Here is a 17,690-nt window from a genome sequence, read left to right as displayed (position 1 = left end):
TCTTTGCTCCTACCGTTATCTTATTTTTTTAATTCAAAATCGGACAGATGATCCTGACAGTCATCATTAATTGTGTATGATAGCACTAAGTCTCGGATGGGTCACACCGCTTGGAAGACGGACGAGCCGATATCAGTTAATATGACTGTCCAGCTGCCCCCTCTCTCTCTCTCTCTGTCAGTTGCGCTTTCTCCTGAGCTATAGATAAGGAAGGACGGAAGGAAAGAAGGCTTCTCTAATGTGACAGTCCATAACAACAGCGGGCTGTCAAGCCAATAAACCCCTTTGTTGCCGTAAGGACAATGACTCACGTGCATTTTGGGTAACTGCTTTTGTCATTTGTAGTTGATATTTTCATAATGAACACACAATGTAATGCGTTCTTGAATGCTAATTTGGAGAAAAGTGCTGATAAATTATGCACATAGATTTTCTTTTTTTTTTTTTTTTTTTTTTTTTTTTTTTTTAGCCATCTAGCCAAAACTCGAGGCAGGCTGTGATGAACAATCTCAATCATCTCTGTAATGTTTTGGAAACCTGGGCAGACCTACCACAGAGTTCAAAATGGCTAATAATTACAACAGCAGTTTTGTAAATGGCAGGATACTGCTCCATTAGGTTGAGTCCTATCCTTGGAGCCGAGAGGCAAGACATGGTTGATTTTCATTGAAGTAGATTGGCTGATGAAGATTAGGTCTCCTAGGCACCGGCTAATTAGAGATGCGAAGACCTGAGTTTATTAGCGGTGAGGCAAAGAGCATGGACTGCGCCTACAGTGAGGACATATCAGGAACATCACACACGTTAAACATAGCCTCGTTTTTACTTCAAACAGCCGGTGTACTGCACAGGGCCCTAATTGGATCTGCTCTCACGTATAGACCAGACAGGGGCATGAGGCCTCGCCTACTCAGGTCACCGCTTCGACTGAACTTTTTGTTAGAGAACACTATACATTTTTTGACAACATTTTTAAGTCATTTAATAAGTAAAAAAATCACGAATGTCTTTTACATAATTGAAATTATAATTATTATTAAATTGAATATCTTCCATTGTCAAGACTGTTTGTCAGACAAAACAAGCATTTTAAAGAGTTCACCTTTGGCTCTGGATATTGTGATGGGCATTAACTATTTTCTGACATTTTCAAAGCCAAATGATTCATCAATTAGCTGTACGAATAAGTCTTAAGACGGATCTAGTTGACTTGAGTTTTATTACATAGAGTGACAACTGGATGAGCAGTGGAGCATGGCCTATGTTTGCCCTTTTTATAAGGGAATAATCTACTGGCTCTAAATAAGTGTGTGTTGGTGTAGATGCCTTTGTCTCAATCAATAAAATGTATTGATAATAATGTAGCTTGTTATGGTCCATGATCCTCCTGTTTGTAATGCCCAGAATTGTTCTTGTCTTCATCTAAAATATGTTCCCCCTCTTGGCACCTTTTATGTTTCCTCTCTCTTCTTGCACTTTCCTTTTAGCTCACCTACCATTACTTGTGTTTAAGGCTTCATCAAAAGATTATAAATCCCACAATTATTTTCTTGATTAATTGATCTGCCCACGAAACATCAGAAAACAATTACCTAAAACCCAAGTTTACGTCATCACATGACTTTTTTTTTTTTTTTTTTTTTTCGACCAACAATCACCCATCTCTGTGTCGGGTGTCTCGTTATCTTTCCCCAACCTCCCTCCCACCCTTTATTTTGCTCAACCTCTCTCTCTCTCTGCCCCCTCACTCAGGTATACCCGGGGTTGATGGTGACTGCCGGCCTCATCCACTACATGCTCAATCTGCTCCACATCACTGTCCACATCCGTGACGTGTGTGTCTTCCTGGCACCGGTGTTCAGCGGTCTGACCGCCATCTCCACCTTCCTGCTGACGCGGGAGCTGTGGAACCAGGGTGCAGGACTCCTGGCGGCCTGCTTCATCGCCATCGTGCCTGGCTACATCTCCCGCTCCGTCGCAGGCTCTTTCGACAATGAGGGCATCGCCATCTTCGCCCTGCAATTCACTTACTACCTCTGGGTATGTACACTGGCCACTTGATGGAAAGCTGCGATGAGGAACTGTACGTAAAAATGTAATTGTAATGAGGATGTACCTCTGATATTATGTTCCATGGTCAGTTTAAACTTCTCCTTTTTTAAGAAATCAGAATAAAGCCTGCACATGTGCTCACTCAGCTTTTAAATCTATTTTAGCTATAAAAAATGTGTCGACATTTCTATCCCAATAATGAGGGCTCAGTCTGTTCATTTTCAGAGGACAGGCTTTATGTAGCCAGAGAATTAGCCCTATTTTTTTATTTATCCAGAGGCTTAAAAGACACACTGGGCATCTTTGCTGACCATGTGGAGCCCAGGAAACTGAATGTTGCACTGTAACGCCTTTGGAAAAGGATGACCTTAAGAGTAGAATTAAAAAAAGATCTCTGGTTAAAGGTTGAATGGCCCCCCCATCAATTTTTCTTTCCTGTTTTCAAATACACAAAGAAAAATACAGCGGGTTCACCTACCTGCATACAGGGTGGCTGACCTTGTTGAATTCATACCATCACTGTGTTCAACAAGGTCAGATTTATTTTGAATGTAACAAAAATATTGTTCCCAAAACAACTTCGTCCAGGTTATTCTTGTTCCGCCAAGTAGACCTCGAAAGCTGAAAAAACATCCTGAATGTTTTCAGCTTGGATGTTTGCGGTAACCACGGTGCCAACGATTTTTAAAATGGGCTTTCACAGTAGGTGGAAGTAAAGAGCTTTTCAAGTTGAAAGATGTACAGTATGAAACCGACTTTTCAGTGTACCTTGGTGTGTCCACTCCTTTTAGTTGCATCACCAGCTGCCCTACAGCCCCGCAGCTATCTTACTAGGAGTGCTCTGCTTTACATTTTTTCATCATCCCCTTCTTCCTTGGTATTGGAGTTGACCTTAACAAGCATTGAGGGGTTTTTCATTCTGTATTAAGCTTCATCCATTTAGTGATACATGTTTTATTTTTTACTTTTAAACTCAGATTAAGAATGATAATGCCAAAACAGGATTTATGTGAAAATGAAAACGTGGAAAGGAAACTAAAAAGAAATTGTAAACATTTCCGGATAACCAGTGTAAATGGAAATAATCTGCTTTTTCAGTTAAACCAGGTTTTCTCCCTTACACTAAAGAGGTCAACATCAACTGATTAAGAGCAGTGCATTACACATATGAATTCCCCAGACAAAGCAAAAAACAAATACAATCCATACAATCCAAGCCACAGATCTGGAAGAAGCCTTGAGGATAAGTGCCTCAACTTCCAGTTCCACCTGAAACAATTGCCACAAGGCTTGTTGGTGCCTAAAGTAACATAAGTGCGATTTCTAAAGACCAAAATGAATTCTGCGGACCGAATCAAGTTCGGTAACTAGTTTCAAAACCGAGGGACCACACAGGAGAAGTGTCAGCAGTGACGGTAGGACTAGTAATCGTACATTTGCACGTCATAGTGAATGATAAGGCTCGTACACCTGAATGAGGGACTTCAAGTACATGGGTGACATGTTTGTTGATACTTTGTAGGCGACCATTAGTGACCTGAACTTAATGCTAACGGCAACAGGGCGCAGAGTGGAGAGTAATGAAAAGTGGAATGACGTGCTGTTTTGGCTGGTTGAAGACCAGACTGACGCAATTTTGACCATTTGAAGAGGGTTTGACTGTGCGTGCTAGCAGCCATGGACTTGAAAGATCTGAATTTTTTGCTAGTTTTCTGTCACAAAAAAATACGATGAAATGAATAGATGTGGACAGTATCTGATGTTAGTTAAAGTAATCTTGTTTCTGCTGCTGAGGTCAGAGAGGATTGCTTTAGCAAAACACATAGCCATATCATTAGAGCACTATGGGCATATTTCTAGTCTATAAAATGATTTTCTGTTAACAAAATTGCCTCATGTTCCTGTAGACAGGAGTCATAGAATATAAAGATAAGAGGTTACAGTGAAGCAATTACAGTCATCACTGTAAAAGAAAAGAATCTTGCCTGCATTATCACAGGAGCATGTGTCAAATGAATATGAACATTCAAAGCGAGTCCAAATTTAATGTCGAATTTATCAATGTAAAAGACAAGCAAAAGACTGAATTGTTTGTAAGGAAGTGATCTGCAATCAGCTGCTTGCACAGGCCTTTTTTTATTAAAGGAGAACATGCATGGCCTTTTCACAAAGATGCATGCAGCTGTGAAAAAATGCCTGTACAATATTTCTTTGGAAATCATTAAGGCTATCCTTAATGCTTTGCTGTAAAGAAAAGCAGCTATAGTTAACACTGTCGTTAGCCATCTTTATCTCTGGCTTTAAACGTTATATTAGACAAATATTAAGAACAGAAATGACCAAATAAATTGAAATACCAGCAGTCACCCATTGGTTTGCTCCTTTCTAAAGCGTATTTTATGTCTTCTTCTTTGCATCGCTCCTGCTGCTCGGTTTACTTTGGCAAAGGACATCACATTTTATTTTAGCTCAGAAGCTTTGGGTATTATCTAGAAAGGATTATCACATGATAGGATGCCGCAATGCTTTTTGCGACTCATGCAAATAAGCTAGGCCTACATGTCTGTTATTGACCAACTGTAGCTGCGTATTTGTAGGGAGATGTTTCACTGCTGGTTATAGATAAGGCAGCCAAATAAAGCTAAAGTTTTATTTAAACTACAACGATACTACATTGGTGATTTTTTGCATTATACCCGTAGCGTTCAAACATGACTGCCTGCAGCTGTTAAAGAGTACCTTTACAGCTCGAAACAGAGCAAGGCCTGCAGGAGCCCCCACATTTATGCATGTGTGTATTTAGAGGCCATTCAACGGTGCTCATTAGCATTCACTATAAAATGTTCCGTCTCAGCTGATAGTTTACTGTACAGCACACAGTAACAGGTTCAGGCTACAGTTAAGCCTAAACTGTCCACACAACAAAGACAGGTTTTCCTGCATGTTGCAGATGTTTAATTCAGAAACAAGGAAATCAAGGTTGTCTCTTTATGTTCACATCACTTGTGTGTGCATAAAGATGTCTCTTTATAAGGGGCTACAAATGAAACCTTGTTGTTGTTGTTGTAGATGCTGAAAACAACTCAGCAATTAACAAATAGGCAGCATCCACATGTTGTATTTTTTTTTTTAATCTTTTTTTGGTTTTCCAAAAGAAATAAAGTTTTGGTATTTTTATTTAAACTCTAAAATGTAGGGTTTCCAGGTTCAATTTAGATGTATCATTTAACGGTCGTAATGTTATTGATGTAAAAAAAAAAAAAACTACATACACACATTTGATGAATGGCAGTGGTGGATCATGTTGGTGAGCATGAATACTAGTACTCTTAACTGTCCTCATTCAAGCTGTAGAAAAGCAGTGAATGGTAATAGTAGCTCGTAGGCTAGTTTTTTTTTTTTTTTATTTTACCTTCAAGGCATTGATTTCCCTTTTATACTCCAGCGTAAAGACATGCTGCGCGTTGGAGGCTTTCATCCAGGTAGAAGTAGTGGTGCAGGTATTTCATCATGCCATGCCTCACTGCTGTTTGTCACAGAGTAACAAGCTTGGAAGTACAGTTGCTGCTGGGTTGGAAGGGAGCTTTTATCTGTCCAAGGATTCAGCATTCCCAGTTTATGTCACTTTGTCAAATCGTACATGGATGCATGTCCACATGTGGTTTCATTGTGATATTAGACGCTCTGCTTGTGCTTGTGGACAACTCCCTCACTGTTTCTGATTTGGCAATTACCTAGAGTTTGGTATCCAGGTGGCTGGCTAAGCATGCCTGTTGTGTCTACAGTTTAAGTCCCGATACAATACACCTGGCACTGTGCATGTGTGCAGACTCAGCAGAGTGAAACTAAACCGCTAATAGTGTCCATGGGAGAGTTTACATCCTCAAACATACAGTGATTTGGGAGCATAACATACTTAGAAATGTATATTATACATACATGTATATACAGGCTTTTATATGTACATTCACAGTGCTCAGCATAAGTGAATACACCCATGCTAAAGTTGATTTAAAAAGAGGAATTAAAAAAATCAGCTTTTGAAAATTGATCTTAATGCCTTAATTAGAAAAATTTGGAAAAATCCAGCCTTTAAGGACACCAATTTTCTTTGTGAATGAATAATGTATTGTAAATAAATACACATTCTTCCTTAAAATACAGGGGGCATAAGTCCGTACACCCCTAGGTTAAATCCCCATAGACTTAGACTAGTTAAAGAGACTTGAGTCCTTGAAAAGCACTATACAAATTCAATTTATTGTTATTATTATTATTATTATTATTATTATTATTATTATTATTATTATAGAGGCAGGCAGATTTTTATTTTTAAAGGCCAGTTATTTCATGGATCTAGGATACTATGCATCCTGATAAAGTTCCCTAACCCTTTGGAATTAAAATAGCCCCACATCATCACATACCCTTCACCATACCTAGAGATTGGCATGTGGTACTTTCCATAAGATCATCCCTCAATGCAAATCAAACCAGCTATTAGGCCAACTGAAAGTACCCCGTCGTATTTTTAAATCGCCAAATATTTGTATTGATCTCGGCCTTAAAAATCCTTTATCGGTCGGGCTCTAATATTACACCGTACAATTTGGCAAGAAGGACTGCAAGCTCTGCAGTGCTGCAGACAAGTAAACTGTGTAAAGGGTGAACTTCAAGTGAAATCTGGATCAACTGCGTTATGCGTGTGTTAGGGACATCTGTTTGTCTCTGGGCTTATGAACTCTTGTCATGTTGTGTGTATGGACAATACGTCTACAAGAGAGGCAGGTGTTCCTTGAAGCAGCCATCACTGCCTCTTAAGGTGATGTGTCATCAGCAAAGCAGTACCATCTAAAAAATCCCTCTGCAATCACCTACCACCTCTCACGTCCTCCGTTCTATTTGGCAAGGGCCCTGAAAAACAATCATCTCGGCCATGCACCACTGCTTCCCATTATCAGTCTCATTTACCTACATTTGTCTTTGCGTTTTTTTGCCTCCTCTCCGTCTTACTTCAATCTTGTCTTCCTTTAATTGTCCTTGTCTTCTTTTGTCCCTACCATTGTTTTGCTCTAGCTGTGTTCTGTGTGTGTTCTTCCCACCTTGCTCTCTTCCTGTATCTCAGTATTGCTCGTTCCTTTTTTCCACCCTGTTCATTGTCTCTTTACCCTCGTCCTCTCCTTCACATGGCAAAAACTCACAGAGCCACTCTCAAGTCTCAGCCCAATCTTCATTATCCGACTCCTTCATTTTATCTGCTAATAACCCATTCAACTTCACTATCTTAATCTGTGTTTACCCCTTTCTCCTAACCCGCATGCGCGCGCGCACACGCACACCCATACACCATCCTATAATCTATAATTGAATCCTCTCAGACCCAAGAGAGCTGCTCTTTTTAACACCACAGCTCTCCGTAACATGAATACACACACACACACACACACACACACACACACACACACACACACACACACACACACAAACACACACACACACACACACACACACACAGTTTCACTGCCTCGCTCTAACCCTGTGCACCATGCCTATAATGTTGTAACAGTAATGCCACTCTTTCTCTTCACTCACATTTAATTAGCTGGGCTGGTATCACACTGTGTGACTTTTGTGTCTTGACAAAGAGAGTGGAGGCTGGGAGGGCAGTTGGAAAAGGTGGTTGAGGCGCCAGTTGACTATATACATGCCTCTGAATGGACAATGCAAGGCTGCACACTAATTTTGGCTCAACTTGAGTGGGAATATTGTCTGAGGAGAACACACCAGCTTGCACAGTAACTGTGACCAGGGCATGTAATATTATCATCCCCATCTCCCCTAGAGACATAAATCTAATCGCAATGGCATTTTAGTCCCATTGACCTAAACGGAGCAACAAGGCCCTATAACAACAAATGTTCCACCTTCGTATAGTAGAGAATGATAATCAGGTCACCGCCGACCTACTTACCGTGGCCCACCTCAACACATGAGAAAAGCACTGCTTGAGGACAGTTTATTTTTGTGCATGCGCCAACAGTTTGAAGCAGCGTCAGTGTGTCTGTCTGCGCAGTTTATTGATCCAGGGGTCTGTCTGGGATGTGCTGCTAGGTATTACTAGCAACTCTCAGCCATTGTTGGATGTTATCATATCTCTTAACCTCCCCTCTCCCCATTGTCACTTGTACTCTCCCAGAGTTTGATTTTGAATTCAAAAGTACACTGTTAAATTTGTGTGTGTGTGCGCGCTTGCAACTTTGTCATTATCACAGTGTGTTTTTAAATGTTAATGTTTACACTTGTCTGCTTTATCGGCCTGTGGCGGGGAAGGAGTGCTTGTTTACAAGATGTTTTCGTTGGTCTAGACTAGTCTGAACTTCTCTTTTCTCACCTCCTCTCTTACCACGCCTGGCTGTTCCACATCTGCTGTGATCATTAAACTGTAATCATTAAAATGCTTTTTTAAAGACCCACAAATAGAAAGTTTAGCACTTTTAAACCCATTCTGGGTGTAACTTTGAATTTGTTTTACACCTTTTCATTTTACATTAGTTTTAATGTGTCTTGACTTTTAAATATGGTGAATCACAATGTAAACAAAGCTTTCAATGAGTTCAGATTAAAACATGTTCCACTGCAATTGAACATCATGTTATTATAACGGGATGTGCATCCTCTGTTTTGTTTTTTTTGGTTTCTAATGTCTTTGATAGACAAACCGTCGGTCTAGTTGTCTTATTTGATGTTGGAATTATATGGATATTCATAACAGACTCTGTTTCTCTCTTGTAGGTGAAATCGGTGAAGACAGGCTCTGTATTCTGGACTATTGGCTGCTGTCTCTCCTATTTCTACATGGTGAGAATAGTTCACACCCAAACATTGACACAAACACACTGGCTACACATTAACCATATACAAATTTGACTGCTCATTTTTTTTATCCCAATGAGAATTGTAAGTCAAAATCACTGACTTGTTCTCATCTTTTGATTTTTCTTTTTTTTTAAATTCTTGTTTACTCTGCTTTTTACACATTTATATTTTTTATTTGAAGTAAATATATGTGGTAGTATGTGCGTTTTGTATTTTGCTTGCGTTTTATTGTTTTACTGCTGTGCAATCAACTAGCCTTTGGAAACTGGTAATTGGTAATTTTCATCAGTTTCAGTTCTCATCAACCTCAATGACACTAAAGTATATTTAAAGCAAAAATTGCAGCATGTTTGCGCTGCCATAAAAATAATTCAACATAAGTGACAAGGGATTTTGTTACATGAAATATTACCATGTTTTGCAAGTGTCTTTTGTAAAGTAGCTTTGGGGCCTCATTTATAAAACTCTGCATCAGAAGTGGCGTACGGACGAAAAATGGGATGGGAGTACGCACAGAAATATTTGGATTTATAAAACTGTGCACACGCATGTCCTATGCCAGTTTCCATTTATAAATAAAAATTGACTCTGAATGTGGCGTAGCTTTGGCGACTTCATGTCACGCCCATAATTGCCCTTAAATAGTCAGTGACATGCCCCAAATTAATATTCCTACCGACATGTGCAGAGAGGAAAACAAAGCAAAGGACTTTCACTGAATGTGAAGTTGTAGTTCTTTTTAGAGAGGTGGAAAATATGTTTGGAGGGCACAGTGTGGGCATTACTAATGCCAAAAAAAGCTCTAGAGTGACAACCTGTTGCAGACCCAGTTAATGCCACCGCCTCAGAAGTAGGATCGTGGCCCAAATTAAAAAGAAATGGTCCGATATTAAAATTGATGCAAAAAACACCTAGGGCTACACAGAGAAAGTGTTTCTGCCATGGGACGCTGGAGCTGACCCCTCTTGAAGTGGGACAGGTGTCGGCACGACACCGGTACGGCGTGGTTTCTCAGTGCTCCTCTGTAACTCTGGGCCCAAAAGGCCACAGAGATCCAACAGGACAGCTCAAAACCAGCTATGAGGCCACTCCTCCTTGTTTGCAGGCAAGTCTTCTTGCTGTTGGTCTCCATTTGCCACATCTTCCAACAGTGCAAAGCCAGCCATTGTGCGTCATTACTAGGGCCCTATGAAATCAGTTTTATTTTTTTTCAAATTCCATTTTATTTAATTTTTTCAAATTCCGTGTTTTCGGATTTATTTGTAGCCCTTTCGGATTTGCTTGTTTTCTTTTCACTTCTAAGCACTATTGACCTTTAAAAACTCAGTGTCACTAACTCACAATTCAGCTTTTTTATTTAAACTGTTAATATATTCAGCAAAGCACATTCAAAATTACCTAAATAAAAGCTTTGGATGCTCACCTATAACAATGGTGAGGACACTGCGATCTCGGTTGTCGGAGGTTTTGTCGACAACAAAGATTTTCTTTCCACGGATCTCTTGCAGCACTTTTTGCATGTGCTGGTCAAAGACCCGCGGCAGGTGGCTCCGCCTGAGGCTGTTGGTGTTTTCTGGGAGTGGGCCTCCCTGCTTGCAATGTTTAACAGGAAATGGACATATCCTCTTCAGCACACATTGCAACAAAATGTAGGTAGACCTTTCTACGCTTGTTGTTTTTAAACTGAAAAATGAGAAGGAAGTAAAAACAAGTTTATTTAACGTCAACAAAATGTATGCAAATTCCGTGCGATTCTGCGTGTATGAGAGAATTCCGTTTTCATGCATAGATTCAATGATTCCATCCGCGTTTTCCGTGTCACGGAAATCATAGGGCCCTACATTACGCATGGAAGGCCTTTTTCTACAATCAATTTGAGTTTATCTAAAAAGCTAAAGGTGTCGGAATTAATCTAATTATAAATGACAAATAGTTCAAATAGAGTATGTAATTAGTAAAGCTTTCTATTGTACCTTTTCACAATGTTTTGTTTTTTTGTTTTGTTCACAAACATGCTTTACAACAAACAAAAATAAAACTATCTAAAGCCATAAAAATAAACACTGTATGTAAAACACTGATACTGTATATGATGACCATATTAAAATGTGCTCTGCCAGAGGGAGGCATCAAAAACAGAATTAGTGTAAACATTATTTGTCCTGTTTATCTATTATTCATGAGAATAAATTCCATAACATGCCAATATAATTACAGAACATTTGAGGGTTTTTTCAAAAATAATCATTTGAATTTACGATGGTATCTTGTTTTATTTTGTCTGTTTTTTTTTACCACAAATCTATCAAACGGGTTTCTGTAGGATATTAATTGTAAGAATGGCTTAGTGAATTCTTAATATCATCAATGAGAGGCAATATTTCAGTTTGTTTAACACAATGGTCTGTTTCACGTGTTTCATCCATCTGCCGTCAATGTCGCAGTTTGTCATCTCACCCGTTTCTGTGCGTACGCCTTGTCAGAGTGTCCGTGGAGGACCGCACATAGTTTATGTATTTGGAGGTAGTTAAAAATTCAGATCTGGTTCTTGATAATTAACCGTGCTACTAAGATGGTAGTGTTAGGGAGCATTGGTCCTCTGTCCAGCATTGACCTGGCAAGGCATGGAAAAAGAGGAGCAGTTTAGCCAGTGTTGTCTGCATTATTCATAAATTCAGGCACAAACCCATCAGGGGATTGATGAGAGAGATGAGATAAGAGGACGGCCTGGGCTCAATGCCGCAGTGACAGATTGTTTGTATGTGAGTGAGCCTGAGTGCCTATGAAAAGCTCCAGCTTCTTGCTCATTCCAGGCTAAATCTCTGTGGCCGGCAGTGAGACAGATATCAAATGAAACAGATTACCGAAATCCAGCTTCATCGATCACACTGGGCCACAGCGTTCGAGGGGGCATAGAGAGGATTGGAGAGAGAGAGGGGGGGGGTGATGGACAGATGAATAGAATAGGAGACAAAACGGAGAATGGAGACAGGCACGGACAAAAGGATAGAGAGAGAGATGTGGAAAGATACGGGGGGTATAGTGGACAGAGAGATGGAGAGAAACGCAGAATAAGACAGGAGAGAGAATATGCTGTGATGTGTAACTTCCACACTGCCCTCGTCAGAAGCAATGGGAACATGGACACCCTCTCTACCCCTCTCCTCAGCGATGTGATGTTGCTCTGTACTGTATCCGCAGCCCATCCACTGTTGCAGATGAGTCCTCTAGCAGTGAGTAGCAAACTAGGCTCGTATGTCTCCATCAACACCACCTACCTCCCGACCTCCCCCACTCATTTTGGTCCTTCACACAACGTGCTTCATCCACTCGTTGACCCACCCCTACTGTTTTTTATCACTTTACACTGTCATTTTAATCAGGATATGGCCGAGGCTACGTTTTCACGTGGGGCTTAATCAAATGTGACACTCGTAAAGCAGATATGGAGACAGAGAGGGACAGATCCCCTGCCTGGATTTTGGCATAATAATAGGGGAAAGGACAGAGAAGGACAAGATTAAGAAGAGGATCAGAGCATCAGGACCCTACTGATGGACAGGAGCCACAATAACCATTCTGGTAGCTATGCAACATCCTCCTTTCATCCCACCAAGAGTGAGGGTGGAGATTGGGGGTACAGACAGAGGACAGACCAAAAGCAAATGCACTGCTCATTCCCAAAGCTTTGACTTACTTTTCTCACTTTACCCTCCAATTTCCACTCTAGCAGAACAACATGTAACATCAGTGCATACCAAAAGCTCCTTTGCTTAATCAAGTATTGATTAAATCCCCTAAACACGTCGTCCGTCTGAGGCGCCGTCGGCCTTTATTTTAGCCGACCTGACATGTTCAGTCGGAGACAGGGCAGTCGGGACACACCCGGAAATGGCGAGCGGAAAGAGCATGACTAGAGTCTCTCAAAATCTGATGATCTTTAAAACTGACCTTTTGTTTATCTGAAATGAAGACAGATTCAGCAACTGCATGGCCTATTTCTTGCTTAAAATGTTTTCAGAAACACGTTTCAGTGAACTATTTTAATACAATATGAGATTGTATTCTGAACAAGCCGCCATGACAGTCTGGCTTTGAATTTCCGTAGAAAACCAACCCACGTGATGCGTTCGTCCAATCAGCTGCCGGTTTTCATTTTTTGGGCAACAATACAGATTAGCACCGCCTGCTGTTATGGAGATGTATTACATCTCGTCTTTTCGGTGTGTTCTGAGGCACTTTTTGGACCAACTCAGGGAGTTTCTGCCGACGGTTGGCTGTCTCATTGCTGTGTAACCGCCTTAAGATGTATCCTAATGACTTTGTCGAGGAATGCTATCATTGCTAAACTAAGATTGTGGACACTATACCTGCTGAATATCAGCATGTCATTGTTATTAGCATGCTTATGTTAGCTGCTGATGTTAGGTTACAGCCTCACAGAACTGCTAACATGGCTGTAGACTCTTAGTCTTGTTTTACTTCACCATCTAGAGTGAGATAATTGTGATAGGAGTACAATGTAAGCAGGAGTCTGGCCTATGCCCAAGGCTTAGCCCTGGAGCGATCACCATTTGACTCATATTGCAGGCATACGCACATACAGCCATGCTAACAGGGGAATCTAATGTAGATTCACAGAGCAGTCTGTTTTTATTGTCATCTTAAAGTGTTCTTAATGAACCAGAGAGGAACTGCTAGTTTTAAATATGGTACATTTGGCATACACTCACTCACTCACACACACAAAATCCTTGTAAAACCCTTCTCCCTTTTGCATGCTGTGTTCTCTATTTCCTCTTCAGAGTGGCACCGCGGTCATCAGATAAGCCGGGTATGAAATGCAGAGAGCGATAACCACTAAAAGACTTTACTTCAAACATTTTCTGATCTGTGGCTTGGGCAATGGGCTGGCCAATAGAACCATAATTTCAAATTCACACTCACTCACTCACTTTCCTTTGGTTATCGTGTTATGCATTCTTCTTTGCATGATCCTCTAATGTGACCAGACGGCCAGCTTCTAGGGCTGTGTACCGAATGTCGATCAACAATCCTATAAGTATCGAAACTGAGCTATTGAAATTGGCACCGGATCGAAAGATTTTGTACGATACCCAGCCCTACCAGCTTCTACCTTTCTTTTTTCCTCTGGTTAGTTGTGTGCTCTGCTGGCATCATCCAAAGACTTGAGAAGTAAATCTGAAATCAAGTTGTGTTGTAAGAGTTTGCTGAATAACAGATGCTGATACCACCTTTGTCATTTTGGGAACAGGGAGGAAAACGTTAACATATTTACAGATCTCTGAATTGTGAATACTTGTGGCTAGCATGCTAAACTAAGATGGTGAACATTATGCCTACTAAACATCAACATGTTAGCATTGTCATTGAGAGCATGTCACTATGTTGATGTTAGCATTTAGCACCACTGTAAGTACAGCGTCAGAGTTGCTTAGTGTTTAGAAACTGATATATTCAACTTGGTGCTAAATAACACTACATAGCAAACAAACATGGATGCTTTATGCCAGCTGAAGTATAGTGTTACTAAACCCTGCTTTAATACCAATTTGGTAAACAAATTATTAAACCCAAATGGCAAACTACTAATTATAGCTGTAGCACAATGGTAGTTACTTATTCATTTAGTATGTAAATTACACAAGTTGCCCTGAACACTTGCAAATAGTGACCATAGGAATTTTTCCAAAACACTATCTTCCGTCCCTCTCAAATGTCATTGGACCTCCTGCTTCTACCCAATTATGTGCCCAAAGGGGAAAAACCAACCTTCATTCATCTGAGTCAATAATGCAACTCAGTGATGCTAGAGAGCCTGACTTAGAGAATCAATAATTTAAAGAGGCTTTTTTTTAAATTAGGTTTACCAGATAAACACTGGTGTGGTTGGCATGTTTTTTGTTAATTAACACATGCCATGATTTAAGTGACAGGGTGAGATCTCGCCTTTGTGCCAGTTTTGACCAAATGCAGAGAAAGAGGGCTTTGAATTACACTGTCTGCACTCTTTCTCTTTTCCTCTTTCTGTTATCATACATACTCACTAGACCTTTAAAAATGTTTCAGTTTTACAGCAACAGAGCTAGTAGCACTGCACATTGTTTTGAGTGTTATTTTTAGTTACTTCCCAGCCAGTCAGCAACAGAGATTCGATCAGCTGCCTCTGTGTCAACACACAAAATGAGTCTTAAATTGAAGTCTTTTCTGGTAATCATTCAAGTTACACTTCTTCACGCCACTAATTGGCTGTCACCATCTGAGAGAACAGATGAAAACTACTGCCAAACGATAATGGCACCTAACCATTTAGCTACAGTAGGCATTTATTTAGGAGATTTCTTTTACTCTCTGCCTTAATTTAGCATGTTCATGTTTTTTTTTTTTTAATCAATTATAGATGATGTGCTCATTTTTCCTGTGATTGCTGAAGTATAATGAATGCTCTTTTTATCGTACAGAGCAGGTGCAATGGGGCTCTTTCTGACAAGCTGCTGTGAATAAAGGATCAAACAATTTTCGTACATGCAATCCCTTTTCCAACTTTTCAAACTTTCCTGTCTCGCTTTCTCTCAACACTTCGACTCTTTCTTTATGCTCTCCTCTCGGTCTGTCTAGTGCTCTCACTGTTTCCATTTGCCCTTTGCTGTAGTCAAATATTAGCAATTGAAAACTTCTCAGTGATGCTTTTGTAGAGTCGTTTTATAGCCCCCACATCCAGCGTTGTGATATTTAGCGGACTTCAAAAACGCTTAAGGTATAATTTTAGTGGAGCTTTTAAAGTTATTGGTGCATCTCACATTTTACATCTTACATGTAAAGTATGATTGCCTAGTTTTTATAGATTCTATATATACGTCAGGTTTTTATAGCTGTGCTTGTGTCTAATAGTGAAGAGGCAGTAAGATGGTTTTACATCCATTCTTGAATTTCTATTCAAGGTGTGTGTGGTGATTTTTCTGCAGGTGTCGTTTATATGTATGGATTGAATTGACTTTTTATTTAATTCAAATTGTGTTTGTGTGATTTCATGTTTATAGTCACATAATGCACATATATTCTGCTTTTACTTTTTTTATATACTGTATATTGGAGCTATGATGATTAGTCAAAAGCTATACTGTAGTACCTTTCAATCAGACTTTGGCAGACTTTTTAATCTGCACTTTGTATTGCATTTCCATATAGACCTTTTTAAAAGCAAGAAAGAATAAATAAATAAATACAACAAACACCTTCTGCATTGGGGGCTTATTTTGAATTGCTGACCCAACAACTTCAGCATATTGTCGCTGCTCTGTGATAAGTGTATCAGCTCTGTTTTCAGTTTTGTGACATGCATTTTTCCGATAATCTAACTGGTTTTTAAATGTATTTTTTAGCTTAAGTAACATGGGAAACCCTTTATGTCACAACAGGACTCTAGGTTTCGATTAGCTCCCGTCACTGAGGCAAACCTGACAACGGTCCTGCAAAGCAGATTTGTAGCTTTTTAACAGGAGGGCCTCGACTCAGCAGGGTTACCTTCTTTGAAAAAGAAAACAAAATGAAGAATAATTGATCATACGGGCCAGGTCTTTCTAAATGAAGACCGTTCCTAACAGGCTGACTGACATGTCTTTGTATGTGTGTTCCAGGTGTCAGCATGGGGAGGTTATGTGTTCATTATCAACCTGATTCCTCTGCATGTGTTTGTGCTGATGCTGATGCAACGCTACAGCAGAAGAGTCTACATCGGTAAGCTACGCTCACTCACGCACACACAATAACTTTTACTGTGTAACTTCCCCTACGTACATTAGTTTGAATGGAAGCTGGCAGTCTTTTCAGATCCTCTTCCATTGGAATTGAAATGTATGCAATAAACAGACAATGCACTACTCTTTTCTATGCGTCTCCCAACATCGTTGCCCAAGCATTTGACCCTGAAACGAGCTCAAATGCCCAGTCACGCCTGTGCTCATCTTCCACAACCGTAAGCATTCCATCATTGGGAGTGCAGACAGCCACACACCCACGCACCACTTAACAGTAAAAGCAGCCACCTGCTACCTGATCCTGTTTTATTTTTAAAATGTATTTATTTATTTATTTATTGTGCAAATACCAGAGGCAGAGCGCTGGTGAAGAGGATATGCTTGTTATTCTACTGAACATCCCAGTTCAACAGAGCACGTGGCAGCTCCAGCACATTATCTCTTGGCACAGAGAACTCAAGCTCAATACTGCAAACCCTCCACACAGCCGTCGTCAGCTTAGTCGCAAGCTCATGGCAGGCACTTCTGTTGAGGTCAAGAAAAATGATACCATGCCAAGTATCCTTTACACATGATTATATGCCCCACATACTGTAACTGCAAAGCACGGTCTTTGAGAGCTTTGAAAATAATTTATGGCCTCTTCACAGTGAGAGGGCCTTGACCTCCCTCTGCTCTTTCTCCAAATGGTTCTTCAAGAATACATTTCTAAGTTGACGATGCGTGGCTGGTTGATGAAGTATCCTCCTACCTTTTATTGTTCTTCAAATATGTCTGCAGCCAGAGCATCATTCAGCAACCTCATGCACCTTTTTTTTTTTTTTTTTTTTTTTAGCAAATGAGAAATATATTTGTAGACATGCTGTTGACAGAAAAGACATTGTCTTCAGGCTTGTCCTATTCATACCTGCAAACTAGTTGCTTTTTGGCGAAAATCGCCGTTTTGAATGGAAAAATGTCATCCGCGTGAATTGTGTAGATCCG

At 40.2% G+C, this 17,690-nt stretch overlaps 1 protein-coding gene across 2 annotated transcripts in view; it reads left to right on the top strand.

Annotated features, from left to right (window-relative positions):
* stt3b (STT3 oligosaccharyltransferase complex catalytic subunit B) overlaps window positions 1-17,690 on the top strand; it is an 88,557-nt gene that overhangs the window by 49,639 nt on the left and 21,228 nt on the right. For both annotated transcript variants that reach the window (XR_003694239.1, XM_028597113.1), the window contains exons 3-5: window positions 1,753-2,040; window positions 8,845-8,910; window positions 16,587-16,686. Coding sequence is in view for 1 of the 2 variants with exons in the window: in XM_028597113.1 (XP_028452914.1) it covers window positions 1,753-2,040; window positions 8,845-8,910; window positions 16,587-16,686 (454 nt within the window). In the remaining variant the exon portion in view is untranslated. The remainder of the gene's footprint in view (window positions 1-1,752; window positions 2,041-8,844; window positions 8,911-16,586; window positions 16,687-17,690) is intronic.

This window comes from Perca flavescens, chromosome 14 (assembly GCF_004354835.1).
Source record: "Perca flavescens isolate YP-PL-M2 chromosome 14, PFLA_1.0, whole genome shotgun sequence".
Lineage (NCBI taxonomy): Eukaryota > Metazoa > Chordata > Actinopteri > Perciformes > Percidae > Perca > Perca flavescens.
Note: the sequence above shows the minus strand (reverse complement) of the source record. Positions and strands in the feature narration are given on the sequence as shown.